Source organism: Dipodomys ordii, unplaced genomic scaffold (assembly GCF_000151885.1).
Source record: "Dipodomys ordii isolate 6190 unplaced genomic scaffold, Dord_2.0 Scaffold1, whole genome shotgun sequence".
NCBI classification, from domain to species: domain Eukaryota; kingdom Metazoa; phylum Chordata; class Mammalia; order Rodentia; family Heteromyidae; genus Dipodomys; species Dipodomys ordii.
The window spans coordinates 22,355,714-22,372,641 of record NW_012267217.1 but is presented as its reverse complement, the minus strand read 5'-3'; the positions used below and the strand labels follow the sequence as shown (position 1 = coordinate 22,372,641).

Here is a 16,928-nt window from a genome sequence, read left to right as displayed (position 1 = left end):
CACCGTTATGAAGAGAAATATTTAATATGTTTTTAGCACCTTTTCTGAAATTCAGTTGCCTATACATGCATGGGTTTATATCTGGGATCTCTATTTTGTTCTATTAGTCTATGAGTCTGTTTTTATGCCAGTACCTGTTGTTTTCTGTTACTGTGGTTCTGTCTTGAAAGTTGATATTATGATGCTTCTAGTTTGTTCTTTTTACTCAAAAACATTTTCGTTATTGAAAGTCTTTTGTGCTTCTACTTGAGCTTTAGGATTTTTCCCCTTAGGTATACAAAAGATGTCATGGATATTTCAATGGAAATTCCAAGAGATCACTTTGGATTGTGTGGATATTATAATAATATCCATTCTTCTAATCTATAAGCATGAGAAGTGTTCAGGTCTTCTTATCTTCAGTTTCCTCTCATTAGTGTTTTATACTTTTCATTGTAGAGATCTTTCACTTCTCTGATTGTTTATTCATAAAAGATGTATTTTCTCTTTTCAATCTATTGTGAGCTGCTTTCATTTCTTCTTAGCAAAAAATGCATTATAAGTCTATAGGTTATTGATTTTTGTATGCTGCCTTTGCATTCTACTACTTTACTAAATTTATTCATTCAAATTGTCTCTTAATGGAGTCTTTACATATTCTATGCTTAGGAATTCTATATATAGAATAATATCATCCACAAGCAAGGATAATTTGACTTTGCTTTTTTTTCTTGCTTAATTGCTTTAGCTAAAACTGCTAGTACTATACTGGAAAAAGAGCAGTAAGAGTAAGCAGCCCTATTTTGTTCTTGAGCTTAGGGGAAACTGTTTAGCTTTCCTCCCACTCAATATGATGCTAGCTAGCATCTATTATGTGAGATATAATACTTAATGTGTTCATGTCTTCTGCCATGAAAGAATACTGAATTTTAGCATGTACTCTTTGTGATCTATTGATATGATCATATGATTTTTTACCTTATTCCATTGATCTGATATATTACATTCATCAATTTGCATTCTTAAATTTATAATTTCTAAACAAAAGAAGACAGTAGGCATCTTTCTATATCTGCCATGAGACTAAATTGATCATGGTGATGATCTTTTAGATATGCTGTTGAATTTGCTAGCATTATTGCTGAGAATTTTTGCATCAGTAGTCATGTTTTCTTTTTTGTTGTCATTTTTGTTATTATGCCCTTATTAAGTTTCATCACAGCAATGTGACCTTATGGAATGAGTTTGGAAGAGTTCTCTCCATTTCATATCTCTGGAATGGATTGAAAAGTTTAGTAAAATTCAGCTGTGAAGCCATCTGGCCCTAGCATCTTCTTTATTACTGATTTTATACCATTACTTGTTTTTGAAATATATTATTTACATTATTATTTACATCAGGTAATGAGTTCATTTCCTTTCATACAGTGTTTTCCCTTCTCTCAATCTCTCCCAATTCCTCCTTCCTCTCTCCACCCATGAGTTGTATAGCTCACTTTCTTCAACCATGTCCAGCTCCACCACTTCACTTTTTACCCTTTTTCCCTTAAGTTCTATACCCTCTCTCCCCACCCCTGAAAATATACACATTACTTGTTTTCTTATTTCCTCTAGATCAATTCTGGAAAGTTGGTTTTTGCCTATTATCTTCCTAATTTCTTAACTCTTTGGCTTTTTAGTAATCAGTCATCTGAATTAGTTGTCAAGCATTTCATTCCTTTTAATATTTTTGGAATTTGTTGTTAGAGAGTTACGGTCTTTTAGAAGTGGCATATTATTTTTTTCATCTTTCTTTAGTTCCAACATTAAAATTTGTGTATTTATTGGACCAGCTCTTGCTACTGCTTTTACAGCGAGACCTTCATCCCAAGTAGTTATCCCCTAAGGATGTGTCACAGGATTGTCATTTGGTTTTGCTGTGTTGGTTTCAATGATGTGTGTGCATTGTACAATATTGTGTCTCTGAAGCTTCTTTGGTTGTGATCAGAGAATTTGGACAGTATGTACCATGGAGAATTCAGAAAGACCCACTAGTCTCTGTAGACCAAAGAACATTGGCAACACTTTAGCAGTTCAGGCAGGTGAGGTATGTTAGCAGTGATATGGGGTAATGACTTGGGTGGCTGCACCTACAATGACAGTTCCTCGCCACATGAGGTGACAGGAGTATCCTTAGCCACTTCAGCTGAGGTGCAGTCTCATGTGCTGCCCGGGAATAGGTGGTGGCATGAACAGCGGCACCCTGTCAGTGGGTCTCACACCCAATCCCAACAACAGAAAAGGGGTGGAAGCAGCCAGCAGAGGGAAGCATGCAGGTGAGAGGCAGCAGAAACCACGATGCCCCTCTGCTGGGAGCAGCGACTCGTTGGGGGAACCTCGGAATCTGGCTGTGCGAGCCTGGTGGCTGAGTAGTAGCTGGAATGTTTCTCTCCAGCCTCTCCAGCCGAAATGCCCATCTAGGTATATCCCCAAACCTGCTCTGTCCTTCCTTCTCTGTCCAAGGTGGAGGTAACAGCCAAGCCAGAGCTGGTGGTGTTCATGGCCACCTCAGATGCACCTTTGTGGTCTGTCTTGCCTTGCCTTGTCAGGAAAAGAGCCTGGGAACCATGTGGGCACCTGCTGTCAGTGCCAGCGGGGCACAAATCCACATGCAGCTTCTTAGCAAATACATTGTAAGTATATAGGTTACTGACTTTTTTGTGCTGCTTTTGCAGCCGACTACTTTGCTAAATTAATTCATTCAAATTTGTCTCAGAAGGCAAACTCCCTAATCCCCAAGAGCAGTGTCCCCCGTCTCCTCCATGTGGCAAACCCTGTTCCTTACAGTGCAGGGTACCCAGCGAGTTTGGAGGCAGTTTGTCTAATGCACCAAGTTGGGTTCTTAAGGCAGGCTACTTGCTGAGCTGTCTTAAGGGTAGTGGGATATCTGGGGTTCTAAGACTGGATTATGCAGGGGTTTCCAACCCCTGGAGCTTCCCACCTTCACACAGCCACAGGTCTATAACACCCCAGGTGTTCTTTGGGAAGTGATGTTATAACATGCTTCAAGTTCAGAATCACATTATTGTTTCTCTGTGGCCTTCCCTCAAATAGATAGAAAGATAACGGAAAATGCTGTGTGTTGACATAAAGGATGTGCTGCTTTGTCGTGTTGAACTTGGAAGGGTTTCGTTGATGAGGTTTGTGGCTGCTGTTCTTTCGCATTTTTTCCCTTCACCTGTCTCACTCTTCTTTACTGTCACTGCTTTCTTTGTGGGATGGAATAGTGGTATAGCAGAGTGCTGGCATGGAATGAGCCCTCCAGACGAGATTCCCGTCATCATTATTATCCTTCCCTTTGCACTGGGGACATGTCTTTCCTCCCTCTTCTGGCATTCTCTAGTGGAAAGTCTTGCTGAGGAGACACTTGTTTTCATGAGTTGAGATGGCTGCAGAATTCACTGGATTCTGTGTATATAAGGATTGCAGGGTCTTCTCCACTTCCACTATTAGTTGGTGATCTGTGCGTGCATAGTGTGTGTGTGTGTGTGTGTGTGTGTGTGTGTGTGTGTGTGTGTGTGTGTAAAATCATCTGGGAAATGGGAGGGATTGAGAAACAACGTGTCTATTTAGATGAAGTGAAAGCTTCTTTTATTACTCCAGGACAGAGATCAGATGAGATTTGTGTTTTCTCCTTTGTGAATCTCTGAAGAGAGAAAATTCACATGTCCAGTCCCTGGCAATTAAATAGCGGGCCTTTCCAGAAGAGATTGCATGAGATGGAATTCCACCGCTTAGACCATGAAGGAAGTTTATCCCTTACAACAGAAATACACAAAGTCTCCCCTGATTTCTTCCCTTACTCCCTGCTATCTTCTCCGTGAAATGCCCCATAGTGCTGTTAAGGCTTTTTCTTCTTCCTTCATCAAAAAAAGAGCTCTAAGTAAAACTGCTGGATGCCAGGGATTAGCCCACATACCATTTCTATCCCAGTGAGGGTGAGAGGATATGTAGACTTTTTAATCCATCGCACAAATTATTACTGTAGACTGGAATGCCATCTCCTCAGGGCATTAAGTAGAAAACAAAATAATGAGAGGTCTGCCCTATAAGTATCCACCAGGGCCTTGTATTCACATCAGCTGCCAAAAGACTCATAATCCTACCGCCTCTGGCAGCCTGTGGATGCTGAGGGTCTGGGTATCTTAGCCTGGCCCACCTACTTCTGGTTAATCAGAATGAACTGCAGGTCACAGTCCTTACCAAGAGCAGAGGTTAATATTACATTAAGGTGACACAGATCTGGCCCAGCACCACAACCCAGGAAGTTGACTGCCTCTCGTAAAGTTTGGAAACTCTACTTAAAACAACCTATTTTCCTAGAGATTTGACAACATCCTTGTTACCACAATTGCTATCAGATACCTTTTAGATCTTGCTTACACTGGTACAGATGAGAACAAGAAAAGCAGACCAGTCTCAGAATATAGCTCCTCTTATTATCCTTTCCCCAAAGGCCACACATGAGTTTGAGGGTGATTAGGAATAGAAGGAGAGGCAGGAATTAATTTAAATTATGCTGAGCATGTAAATTGCACATGGCTCCTTAAACTATGTAGCCCAACAATGAGCCATTTTCCAGTTAGATATTATTCCTGCTCCTGATGATGATATTTACATAGTTTTATTTTTTTCTCAATTACCCATTCTCATCTACCCAGCTCTCCTCTCTCAGAAAAAATGTGTCAAAAAGAATTGCAATTCATTCAGAGAAACAGGACAAGAGCAATGACTTCTTAAAGCCTTGCTGAGTCAAAACTCGTGCTTGGATACAGGCAGGACACTCTTCAAAACAGACCACACTATTTTGACCAAGGCTTCCAATACTAAATAGAATCCCATGTGTGGGCCCAGCAAGGCCATGCTCCTGCTAAGAATAAGCTGCACTGAAGAACCACTGAAGCAGAGCATGAGCAATTGCATACTTTCTGTCTCACAGAGTGCTTCCTCACTCTTCCCCAATTTATACATTCTTAAGGAATTGTGATTCATTCTCCAGAACCCTGGAGTCCTTCTATATAAGTCTTCTGATAAGTCCAATAGAGCAGAAGATTTGATTTTGAAACCCTTCCTATGTACCGCCGGCGTGGGGGGATGTAAGAGGACCCACCAATCTTGCATGACACCACTATATGTGACCAGTTTGGGTGCTCGTGGCCACATGTGCACTTCCCACGTGAGAAGGAGTCATTTGCTTTTCTAGAAACACAAAAGTAGAACAATCTTGAATCCCAGAAGATTCAAGTCCTAACTTAAATTTACAGCATAATCTTTCCCATGCCCTTGCTGAGTGATAAAAAAGGCTGTATTTACATTGGTATTTTTAAAACTTACCCCCCCCAAAAATAAACTCTTGAGTATGTATATTTTAGTATGATTGCTTAGCTGACTATAATGAATGTGCATTTTAGGTATTGTGGTACCTCCAGAAGGCATGTGACAGTCAAAGTAACAGCATTCTTCTCTTGAATTCTTAAAGAACTAAGGAGGATGTGCTCACCCACTGTGAGAGAAGTTGAAAAGGTTTCCAGGGTCCCAGTGAGTCCTGGAGTAACTTACAACTTGTCATGTGCTCAGGCCTGTCCTAGAAATCAGACAAGAAAAGAGGAAGGCCAGAGTCTGGAAAAAAATTCAGGATACATGTTGCATACATGTAGAAATGTTATGATGAAACCCATCTTGAATAACTAATGTATGTATGTAATTTACAAAAGAGAAAGAAAATGATCAAAGCTAGAACTCTCCTCTCAACAAACTTGTAGTCTAGTTGAGAAAAATAACACAGTTCTGAAGTCTTGAGAATCAGGTGTGAATGAATAGAGTTACCAAATGGGCAAGGCAGATATGCAGGAGTCAGAGATGGGTCCAATCTGTTAGAGGCAACATGAGTGGTATGAAATCCTGGAGTCCAGTTCATTCTACTGGCTTCCTTCTTGGATGCATGAGCCAGCATGCATTGCCTTCCTCCTGCATTTCTTCCTGTATTCTTCTTTCCACCCTTCTTTTCTTCCTCCATCATTTTTCTTCTAGATGTTTTTCTCCTTTGAATTTTTCCTTTTCTTCCTCCTTGCTTTCTTCTTTCCTTCCTGCTCCCTCACTTCATGACACATCTGTACTTTTTGTCTCTGCTACCACTTATTGTAAAGTATGTGTATGTTGGCACCATAGATTTGCCTAGAGGCATGGAGATTGAACAAAATGTACATGTACACTAATGGCCAGATATTAGCTTATCCTGTAGAAGGAAATCTGAATTTGAACCTGGCTTCCAGGCTCCCCAGCCTTGACACAGCCTCTACTAGTGTCCTTGTAGATCCCCAAACAAGAGCTCCCGGCCCCCTTATCCAGTGCAGCTTGCCTGGTGATGCAGGATTCGGAAGTGATCATGACAATAACACACTGATGCGTATCTGCTTGTGACAGTGTGTACATGTGCTGAGAGGCCTAGCCAGGAGAAAGCAGGCTTGGGCTAGAATAAGCAGAGCAGAAAATAAATCAAGCAGTTTCTTAAAAGTCACCTTGTAGTGTTAACAATATACAACCACCTTGGTGATATATGTGTAGCCTTCCCTACTTCCTAAAAGAAGTGTGAAAAACAAGAATGTTCTGGAAGGAATATATGAAAAGATATTGAGAAAGCAAGATGCCAAGAGCTGACAATAAAGAAAAGTAGGAAACAGAACTGAAGTATGACTAAGGTTGGACATGAAGAACAAACTTGGAAATCCTCAAGGTAAAATGTCATACAGGTTCTTCTTTCAGGCTAGGATACAAAGGTCTTGAAAACACCAAACTAATCAGAAGGCATTTTCTCCTTGACATGCAATGTGAATGCCTTTAAGGAAATTTTCCAGAATAGAGCTAAGAGCCTCATTAACTGAATATTGTGGAAGGATTTCTTTGAAGTGGTCTGATCCATGATTATGATATCTCTGTCCATAATATTTACAATTTTTCCAGCAGAATCAGGCTGTTATCTTACATTCACAATAGAAATGTAGCTAACTACATCTGAAGAGACTAGTTTCTATTATATTCATTTCTGGCCTTCTCAAGGCCAGAAGATATGACTTATTGCTATCTAAATTTAGCATCATGAACATTTGAGACCCAAGTTTCACTAGTTTTTAGCTACATAGCCTTAGAAAACTTTAACGTCTTTATCTCTCAGTATTACTATCCGTAAAAAAAAATTATTTAATGCCAATTGTGGAGCCTGAACTCTGGGCCTGGGCACTGTCCCCCAGCTCTTCAGCTGTAGACCAGCGCTCTACCACTTGAGCCTCAGCCCCACTTCTGGCTTTTTCTGCTTATGTGGTGCTGAGGAATCGAACCTAGGGCCTCATGCATGAAAGGCAAGCACTCTACCACTGAGCCACCTTCCCAGCCCTGTAAAATGTTTTTTTTGTGTGTGTGTTACTATATGTACTTAATGAGTTGAGACCAGAAAAGCATTCCAAACAACATTAAAGACATCTTACTTTCGCTTACTACTTATTTGTTGGCTGTTATTTGTTTAATACTTAACACTACCCCTGCACAAAAGACTTGTCACCCTAATCTGTTTTGCCACATACTGCACAGGTGAGGGGCTAACCTTCACAGTAAGTTTCTCAGAGCATTCTAGGTTTTCTTTCCATTTCCCTGTTTTACAAGTGATAAAATAGGCCCAAAGGTGTTAAGTGACTGATTAGTTAATAATAATCATTTCAAGATCCTTTGCATCTTCATTTCTTTAATCTAGCTAAGTGAGGAGGTATGTTTGCTTGTTGATGAACTGAGAAGATAACACACTCACCCTAGGCTTGGGTACAGGACTCAGGAGCTTGGCTATTATCTCCTGATGTAAGCCACAGTCTCCTTTTTGGAAAAAAAATTAGTTATTGTACAGGTAGTCATGTATAGAAGGGTTAAGTTGCATAAGTCAGATAATGAGTGCTTTTCTTTTTGGACCATGTCTCACCCTTTCCCTTGACCTCTCCCAGTTTTTCCCTTCCATCCCCACCCTCAGTTGTATAGTTCATTTTACCATATAATGTGTAGTGAGTACCGCTGCTATATTTGTTCACCCATTGTCCCACCTTTTCTGTGTTCCCCTCCCCCTTACCCTTCCAAAGGCAAGCTAACAAACAAGATAAAAGTAAAAGACAACAAAAACAGCAACAGCAACAACAAATCTCTTGTTTCCATTTCTTGGAGTTCATTTGGTAAAAGATCATTTTATAAGGTCATATGCTCATAGCAATTGAGCATTTGTGATCCTCTCCTATGAATATCCTTCTTTGGTCTCACTATGTGATTATCTTGAGACCTGTGTAATTTACCATGTTTCAGTGTATTGTTTTTAACCATCCAGTGTGTTTACTTGTAAATTGATAGGCATATTCTAATTACCACAAATGAGAGAACCATGCAACCTATATTTCTCTTAGTCTGTCTTACCTCATTCAATATAATTTTTTCCAATTCTTTCCATTTGCTAATGAATGATATGATATCATTCTTTCTGATGGAAGCATGGAATTCCATTGTGTATACACCACATTTTCTTGGTCCATTCATCCACATAGGGCCATCCGGTCTGATTCCATAGCTTGACTATAGTAAACAATGTTGCAATGGACATGGTTGTGCTGGTCACATTAGTGTGGCATTGTTTGTGTTCTATTGGATAAATACCCAGGAGTGGAGTTGCTGGATCATACGGAAGCTCTATGTTTAGTCTTTTGAGAAACCTCCATACTGCTTTCCAGAGTGACTGAACAAGTTTACATTTCCACCAACAGTGCACTAGCATTCCCTTTTGGCCACATCCCTACCAGCATCTGTTGTTGTTAGTTGTCTTAATACTAGCCATTCTAAATGGGCTAGTAGATGAGGTAGAATCTCAATGTTGTTTTGACTTGCATTCCTTTCATGGACAGAGTTATTGACTATTTCTTTTGTGTCTATTAGCCATTCTTGCTTCTTCCTCTAAGAAGTTTCTCTTTAAGTCTTTAGTCCATTTATTAATTGGGTTGCACATTCAGCTTTTTTATAACATGCTCTAGGTACAAGTCCAAAAGCATCATGGAAAACAAACCACAAAATTTCAGTCCACGCTAGTCCCCACCCCCCCATCTTCACTTCTGTTTGGTGATCAGCTCACGTGGGGTTGCTTGAGCATCAGCATGCAAGTGTGTAGGTCCCTGGTGGATTATGACTTTTCTGGTTCTCCCTGTCACTAGGCTAGCATTGTGATAGTATTCTTAATGCAGTAATCCTGACCATCTACACACAGGTGCTTCCCTGTGCTTCCCACTCACTGGCACTTACCTGGAAGCTCAAAGGTGTGGCCAACATTGTTTCTGGTCCTAAACACACAGCTCTGTTTTCATAGGGGTTGGTATCCATGGTCAGAACGAGCTATCCCAACCAACCACATTGGGCAGACCTAGCCTAACTCCAGACTTGATGCCTGTGTTACCCTGCAAAGATCACTTGCTCTCTCCAAGGTGTCTCCACGCCTCAGTTTCTATGTTTATAAATGATTCCCTATCTCATGAGAATGTGGTGAGAATTTACGAAAGTGTTTCCAAAAGAGTCTCTCTAGAAATGAGGCCAGGAGCTCTGAGCATAAGACCCAGGGATCACACAATATCTCCCAGACTCCCACTTCTCACAAAGTGAACTACTGGGTGGGATCTGAGGCCTGCAGGCAGAGCACAAGTGTCCTTCAGTTCTCTATTACAAGTGTCGAACTCAAGTCTCTTTTGCTGTCCCTATAATCCATTGCATTCAAGGAATAGCTTTAGTCTTCAGTAAAGCAAGTGCTGTACCCAGGGACACAACCTAGGGTGCCTATGCACCAAGTGAGAACTGGACTGGCTACAGACTATAGAGCTCTGTGAATCCAACAGTGCCTTCCAGTACAGAAAGAAGGAAAATTCTAAGGTGAAAGTGGCACACAAGTGGACAACTGGCCTTAACTATCCCTACTCTCAAACCACATATAGCACCAACCCACACAGTAAGAATTATCAAATACTCAGCTACTTTCCCTCAGTATGAATGGTATTTGGAGGGTCAAACCAACAGAAAGAAAGACCAGAGTCAAACTAATAAAATTAGAGATTAAAAATGGACTATCGGGAAAAACCCAATGAAACTAATATCATTGGTGATACTTTATAAACTTACTTTCTATTGAAATAGAAAATCTAGAAAAAATAGATAAATTTCTAGCAACATATGACCTACCTTAAACCACTTAAGCACATCTATAATGAACAATGAGTTTGAAGTAGTGGTAGTCTCTCAACAAAAAATACAGGACCACATGGACTCACTGACAATTTCTGTCAGGACACTAAGGTAGATCTAACACCAATACAACTCAGACTACTCCATAAAATAGAAAAGGAAGAAATAAAATTCTACTTAATTCATTATTGGATGCCAGTATGACTTTGATAACCAAAACCAGATGATGATTAGAAGAAAACAAAACAGAGAAAACTAGAGACCAATTTCCTTGATGAATACATATGCAATTTTGTTCAATAAAATGTTTGTGAACTAAATTCAACAATACATTAAATCATAAACTGTGGCCCAGTTCATTTCTTTCAAGGATGCTAGATTATTAAACATACAGAAATCATAAATAATACAGCACATAAACAGAGTACCGAACAAAATTACATGACTATCTCAACAGATGCAGAGAAAGCCTTTTGACCAAGTCCAATATCTCTTTATGATGAAAACTAGGAAGAAAAGCAAAATAGCTCAACATAGCAAATCCTTAATGTGATGGACTTGTAGCCAATATTTTACTCAATGGGAAAAAAACTGAAACCAGTTTCTAAACATTCAGGAGCAACACAAAAGTGTCAGCTCTCTCCATTCTCTCTCTCTCTCCATTCCATATACTCCTTGAATTTCTAGCTAGAGCAATAAGGCAAGAAAAAAAGAAAGAAAGATAAAAAAGGAATAATTCAAATGATCCCTGTCTGTTAACTGTATGACCCTATACACTTAAGAGTATATGATCCTATACTCTCAAGACACCATCAAATGGCCAATAGACGCATGAAGAAATGCTCAGCCTCTCTAGCCATAAAAGAAATGCAAATCAAAACAACATTGAGATACCACCTCACTCCAGTTAGAATGGCTATAATCAAGAACTCTAATAACAACAGATGCTGGAGGGGATGTGGACAGAACGGAACCTTACTACATTGTTGGTGGGAGTGTAAACTTGTTCAACTACTTTTGAAAGTAGTATGGAGGTTCCTCAAAAGACTCCACATAGAGCTCCCCTATGACCCAGCAATCTCACTTTTGGGCATTTACCCAAATGTTCACAAACAAGATCATACTAAAGCTACCACCACAACTATGTTTATTACAGCATTATTTACCATAGCTAAGATATAGAACCAACCCAGATGCCCCTCAGTAGATGAATGGATCAAGAAAATGTGGTATATATACACAATGGAATTCTATGCCTCCATCAGAAAGAATGACATTGCCCCATTTGTTAGGAAATGGAAAGACTTGGAAAAATTATATTAAGTGAAGTAAGCCAGGCCCAAAGAAACATAGGTCTCATGGTTTCCCTTATTTGCAATAACTAGTATATGTCTGAGTCAAGGAGAAAAGGTCAGATAAGTTGATGTTAGGGGAATGAACCCCAAGATAAGTATTCAAATGTTTTTTTTCTTTCATGCAATTGTTTCTAACATATTTATAAGATGATTTCTATGTTGCTTCATATGTCCCTCCCCCACGGTATAACCCCTGCTTTCACTGTATTTGATGTTGGTATAATTTGTGGAGGGGAAGGGCAAAAACAAATAGTTTAACTAGGAATACTTATGTCAAAAAACAAACTTTACAACTTTGGTAAGGGGGGGGAGTAGAATCAGGTGGGGGGATATGGGGGTAGTATGGGAAGGGATGGGAAGAAGAAACAAAGAGGAGGCAACAATGCTTGATAAGAAATGTACTTGTTATCTTGCCCATGTAATTGTAACTCCTCTGTACAGTATTCTCACAATAAAAAAGAGACCATCATAAAGAAGAAAATTCATAGATCCGATAAACACTTATGACAAAGTAGAAGGATACAAACTCATCAAACAAAATTCAGTAGCTTTTCTGACATACAGTAAACAGACTGAAAAAGTAATCTGTAAAAAAATAGCCTTATAAAATAAAATATCTACAGATAAACTTAACTAAAGAGATAAAGAACTCAGATTAACCCAAGTGATCTTGAGCAAATATAGCAACATTGGAGTTTAAGATAGCACCTGGTTTCAAATTATACTGCAAATCCATCTTAACAAAAGCAGCATAGTACTGGCACAAATGCAGACTTGTAGGCCAATGGGATAAACATCCCAGAAATAAGTCACAGCTTACAGCCACTTGATTTTTTTTTTTTGCTCAAGGCTAGTGCTCTACCACTTGATCCACAGCTTCATTTCCAGATTTTTTGGTAGTTAACTGGAGATAAAAGTGTCATGGACTTTCTTGTCCAGGTTGGCTTTTAAACTCAACCCTTAGATCTCAGCCTCCTGAGTAGCTAGGATTACAGAACCCAGCTTGATTTTTTGATAAAGAAGGAAAAACATACTTTGCAGAAAATATATCCTCTTCAACAAAAGATGTTGGGAAAAACTGGATATTGACATATCAAAGAAACATAACACATGCTGACAAGAATGAAGAAGAAAAGATAATTCATACTGCAAGTTGGTGGGTAGGTAATTTGGTTCAGACACTACTGAAATGTGTGCAGGTTCCTCAACAAACTAAAAGTAGAACTCCTTAGGATACTCCTATGCCACTGGTGGCCAGATACCTGAAGAAATGTATGCCAACATATACAATAGCGACATCTACACACCCATGCTTAGTTCAGTAGTATTCATAATTAATTATTCATAATAATCAGCCTAGGTGCTCCAAAACTGGTGAATGGATAAAGAAAAATGTCCACATACACACTGTAGCATTATTCACCAATAGAAAGGAATGAAATTATGTCATTTTCAGGAAAATAGATGGAACTGGAGATGATGACATTAAGCAAGACAAACCAATCCCACAGAGTCAAATCTTATGTGTTGTTACTCAAGTCTAGAATGTACAACCTAAAAATAACATTAAATTATTTTAAAAGGGGGTACCCTATAGGATGCGGAACCAGCTCGGAGAGGGGAGAAGTGGGGATGATAGGAGCTGAATATAATCAAGTGTATTATGTTATGATGATAGTAAAAAATACTGTTAACATAGGAGAATTACGAAAGCAACAGAGAGGGTAACTTTGATCAAAGTATATCTTATATGCATGTATGGTGATAATACAATGAACCTCCTTGTACAATTAATTTTTATGCTAATACTAGGAAGTTTCTAGATGATTATGTCCTGTTAGACCTTTGGCAAGCAGCTATAGGAAGAATGGGTGGGCCTGCCTGCCCAGACCCCCATTCACACCCCACTCACACACAGAGATGGTAGTCTTTAAATATTTTTGGCCTAGAGAAATAGCTGTTTCTCTCCCTCCTGAGGAATAGCCCAAGGCTTCTTCCCACCAACTCTAGTGATATTTATGAGGGCAGTTGAAAGCCAGCCTCGGATGGACAAGTTTACCTTGGTCTGCCCACAGCTCCATGGCTACCCAGGAGTAGCACCTGAATTCAACTGTAGATGAGCTGTGGAAGGACAGGAGTTCATCCAGAGGGTAACTTCACCTCATAAAGCATAAAGAAAATGGCATTGTGCATAATTTTAAGTTTTACCATAAAGAAATAATATGGGAGGAGATAGATACATTTAACCTGATTTAAACATTAGAGTAGGTACACCTGTATAGAAACATTGATCCTGGGGGGGGGAGGATTTAGTGGGGGTAGGGGGAGGCTGGGAAGGGATGGGAAGGGGAAACAAAGGAGGAGGCTACAATGCTTGATAAGAAATGTAATCATTATCTTGCCCATGTAATTGTAACCCCTCTGTACAGCATTTTCACAATAAAAAAAGAAACATTGATCCTCACCCTGTGAACATTTACAGTCTTTATGTTTTTATATGTCAAGTGAAAATTAACTGAATAAGAAAAATGAAACTGCCTTGTGAATCAACTAAACAGAGTTTCACCACATTATCTCCAGAGCATTACCAGACTACCACAACAGGCTTGCTTTCAATCAGTAGCTTATACAGAGACAGAGATATTTGTGCCAGGCACTGTGCTAGCTGATACATAAATACATATACATATATATGCACATATATATCACAATTAAGAGTGAGAGATAGCTATTTTGATTTGTATCTCACTCAGAGAGAGAGAGAGAGGGAACTGAGCATTACAGTTTTAAGTGATCAGCCCAAAGTTACACAGCTAGAGGCCTAGCCCAGAGCCAAATCCAAGCCTGTCAGATTTAAGCCCCTATTCTTAGCCCAAATATGCCTGAACATAAGAATTACCTGGGGTGGTTGTTAAAAATGGATTATATGGGTTATCTCCTCTGGTGTCTAGGAAAGCAGTTCTTTTAACAAGTGCCTCAGGTGCCAAATGTTTAGGAAGAGCATCCTTCACCCTTGGCTGTCCACCACCACTGCTGACCAAGCATGTAAGGCAGACCAGTGCCCAGGCATCACAAACCACATCCACATGCTGGCTCTTTTCCACAACTCTGTGTAACAAGAGCTCTCTGTGCATCTCAGTATCAACCCACCTGTCTCCCAGGACGGAGACTGAGCCCAGGTTGTGATGGTATTTTTCCCAGCTCCTGTGGCACATCACTCTGAGCTGAACTTTCAGCAATCTGTTTGGGAATCTTAACAATCCTTTCCATAAGGTTTTGTGAGGAAATGCAGACAATTTATTTCACCTTCTAGGACTGTCTCTGTTTAACTGAGTGTTGTATCATAGGCTCAGGAATATTGAATCTATGAAGAATGCCTTCCATGCAGTTGATTTGTCTCTGCCTGCTGTGTCTTTTGCGTGGCTCTTGGTAGGGTTGAATAAAAAGTGTAGACTCTGAAAGGATCTCTCTTTGGTGCCACTGCCATGAAAAGTTACAACAGCTTTGAGACAGTGAGCATTTATTTCTATGTGCCCAAATCTGTGCTGAGCCAGTAGCTCTCACACCATCCTTATTAAATGCCATTCCCATTTGCTAAGGCTTAAAGAGACTAATTATCTTTGTAAGGTTCATTTAGCCTATAACAATAGTAGATAGAGGATTCAAACAGAATATCAGACTTCAAATTAACCACCTTGCTATGAGATCTCCAGGCACACACAGGGATAGGAGGCAAACAGAGGAAAATGAGAGCAGGGTTAGGACAGAGAATTAGGGCTCATTTGTTCTGTATTTAAAGCCAAATGAATGACTGCTATAAAAAATACTCCTGTTAAAAATTTTTGAGGAAAAAAAAACAAGAGGAGAAAATTATACTAAAACCATCTGCCTAGATTTTATGACTGGGTGTCAATACTTTTATTGCTTTGGGGGTAAAAGTTTGGGTTTTCATTCCTAAATATAAATGGTCTCTGGTTCCTGTGAAAATTAAATGAAGAAAAATAGTTTGAGCAGCAAGAAATCCACTCAAATGCTCTCTGTTGCTCACCCTTAGAGAACATTTCTGTGCTGGGCAGATGAGGATGAAGGTTACATTGGTGAGGATTCTGTTAGGAGTCCTTGTTTGTCAAGGGATGGCATTCCACATGAAGCTGAACTCCAGCACTGTTTATCCCTTCATTTTAGTCCATCCCTGACAGGCCAGGATAATCATGCTCAGTGCTTTACCCTCCTCTAAGAGCTGTCTACTTGACAGCCAAGTAGAAAACAAATAGGAAATACAATAGAAAATGTCTGCTTTCCCATGCTCTTTGCCCACAACTAACTTCCCTTCCTCTCTAATAGATATCGGCCAGCGAAATCGAGATGCTTCTGATGCGGCTACCTCGCATGTTCAAACAGGAGTTCACCGGCGTGGGAGCGACGCTGGAAAAGAGATGGAAACTGTGTGCCTTTGAAGGAATTAAAACCACCTAGCTGTGGAAGGGCAGGAGATGTCTGAGAGTGAACAGAGCGTGAAGGCAGCCAGGGCTGGGAGCCTGGGAGCAGGAGGGGTGGGACCCACCAGCGAGGGACCTGGGGCCTGACTTTAGTTACATCTGCGGCAGTGATCTTGTGAGGGGAAATGTAACCTTGTACCAATCCCTTACACTAAGCAAAAGCTTCATACTGTGACAGATGTTTCCTACGAAAACCAGTGATCCCCCACTCATAACGATGGCAAAAATCTTAAAATAGGCTGCATTTGAGAATAGCTCACCTAGCAAAATATTTAAAGTTAGTGAGGGAGTAGCCATGGTGGTTGCTAGGCTACGGAGTTGTAAATGTAATGTATAGCCGACATCATTAAATGACATTTTCCTGGCAGTCTTTCTGTTTTAGTTAAAAAACAAAAATAAAAACAAAAAAAATAATAATTTTGCAGTGATGAAAAAAATCATACCAAAAGAAAACTTGAATATGTGTCTGAAAAAGTTATCGTATTTTATAAATTAAGTTATATGCTGTTTCCAGGGACTTTTGCCTTATTGAAGAGGCAGAAACAATGATTGGACAACTTGAGAACGCTTTACCAAGAATATTATTTTTCTAATGTAACAATTCTCCATCCTAAGTTCTTTTAACATGGACTGCATAACAGTTTTCATAAAAATGTAAATAAAGGGAAAACTCGTGTTGCTGTCTTGTACTTGGTATGTGACATTCAGGTTTCTGCATTAAAATAAACATTCAGTAAATATTCCTGTTACAAATTTTATAGGAAAGACATAAATTTTTTTCAATAAATATTACTTCTACCATATTGGTTTTGCT

The 16,928-nt window shown here is 39.6% G+C and overlaps 1 protein-coding gene across 1 annotated transcript in view; it reads left to right on the top strand.

Annotated features, from left to right (window-relative positions):
* Enox1 (ecto-NOX disulfide-thiol exchanger 1) overlaps positions 1-16,520 on the top strand; it is a 279,670-nt gene extending 263,150 nt beyond the window's left edge. Inside the window, exon 15 of the mRNA XM_013027584.1 lies at positions 15,960-16,520. Coding sequence (XP_012883038.1) covers positions 15,960-16,091 — 132 coding nt within the window. The 3' untranslated portion in view covers positions 16,092-16,520. The remainder of the gene's footprint in view (positions 1-15,959) is intronic.
* Positions 16,521-16,928: the final 408 nt, after the last annotated feature.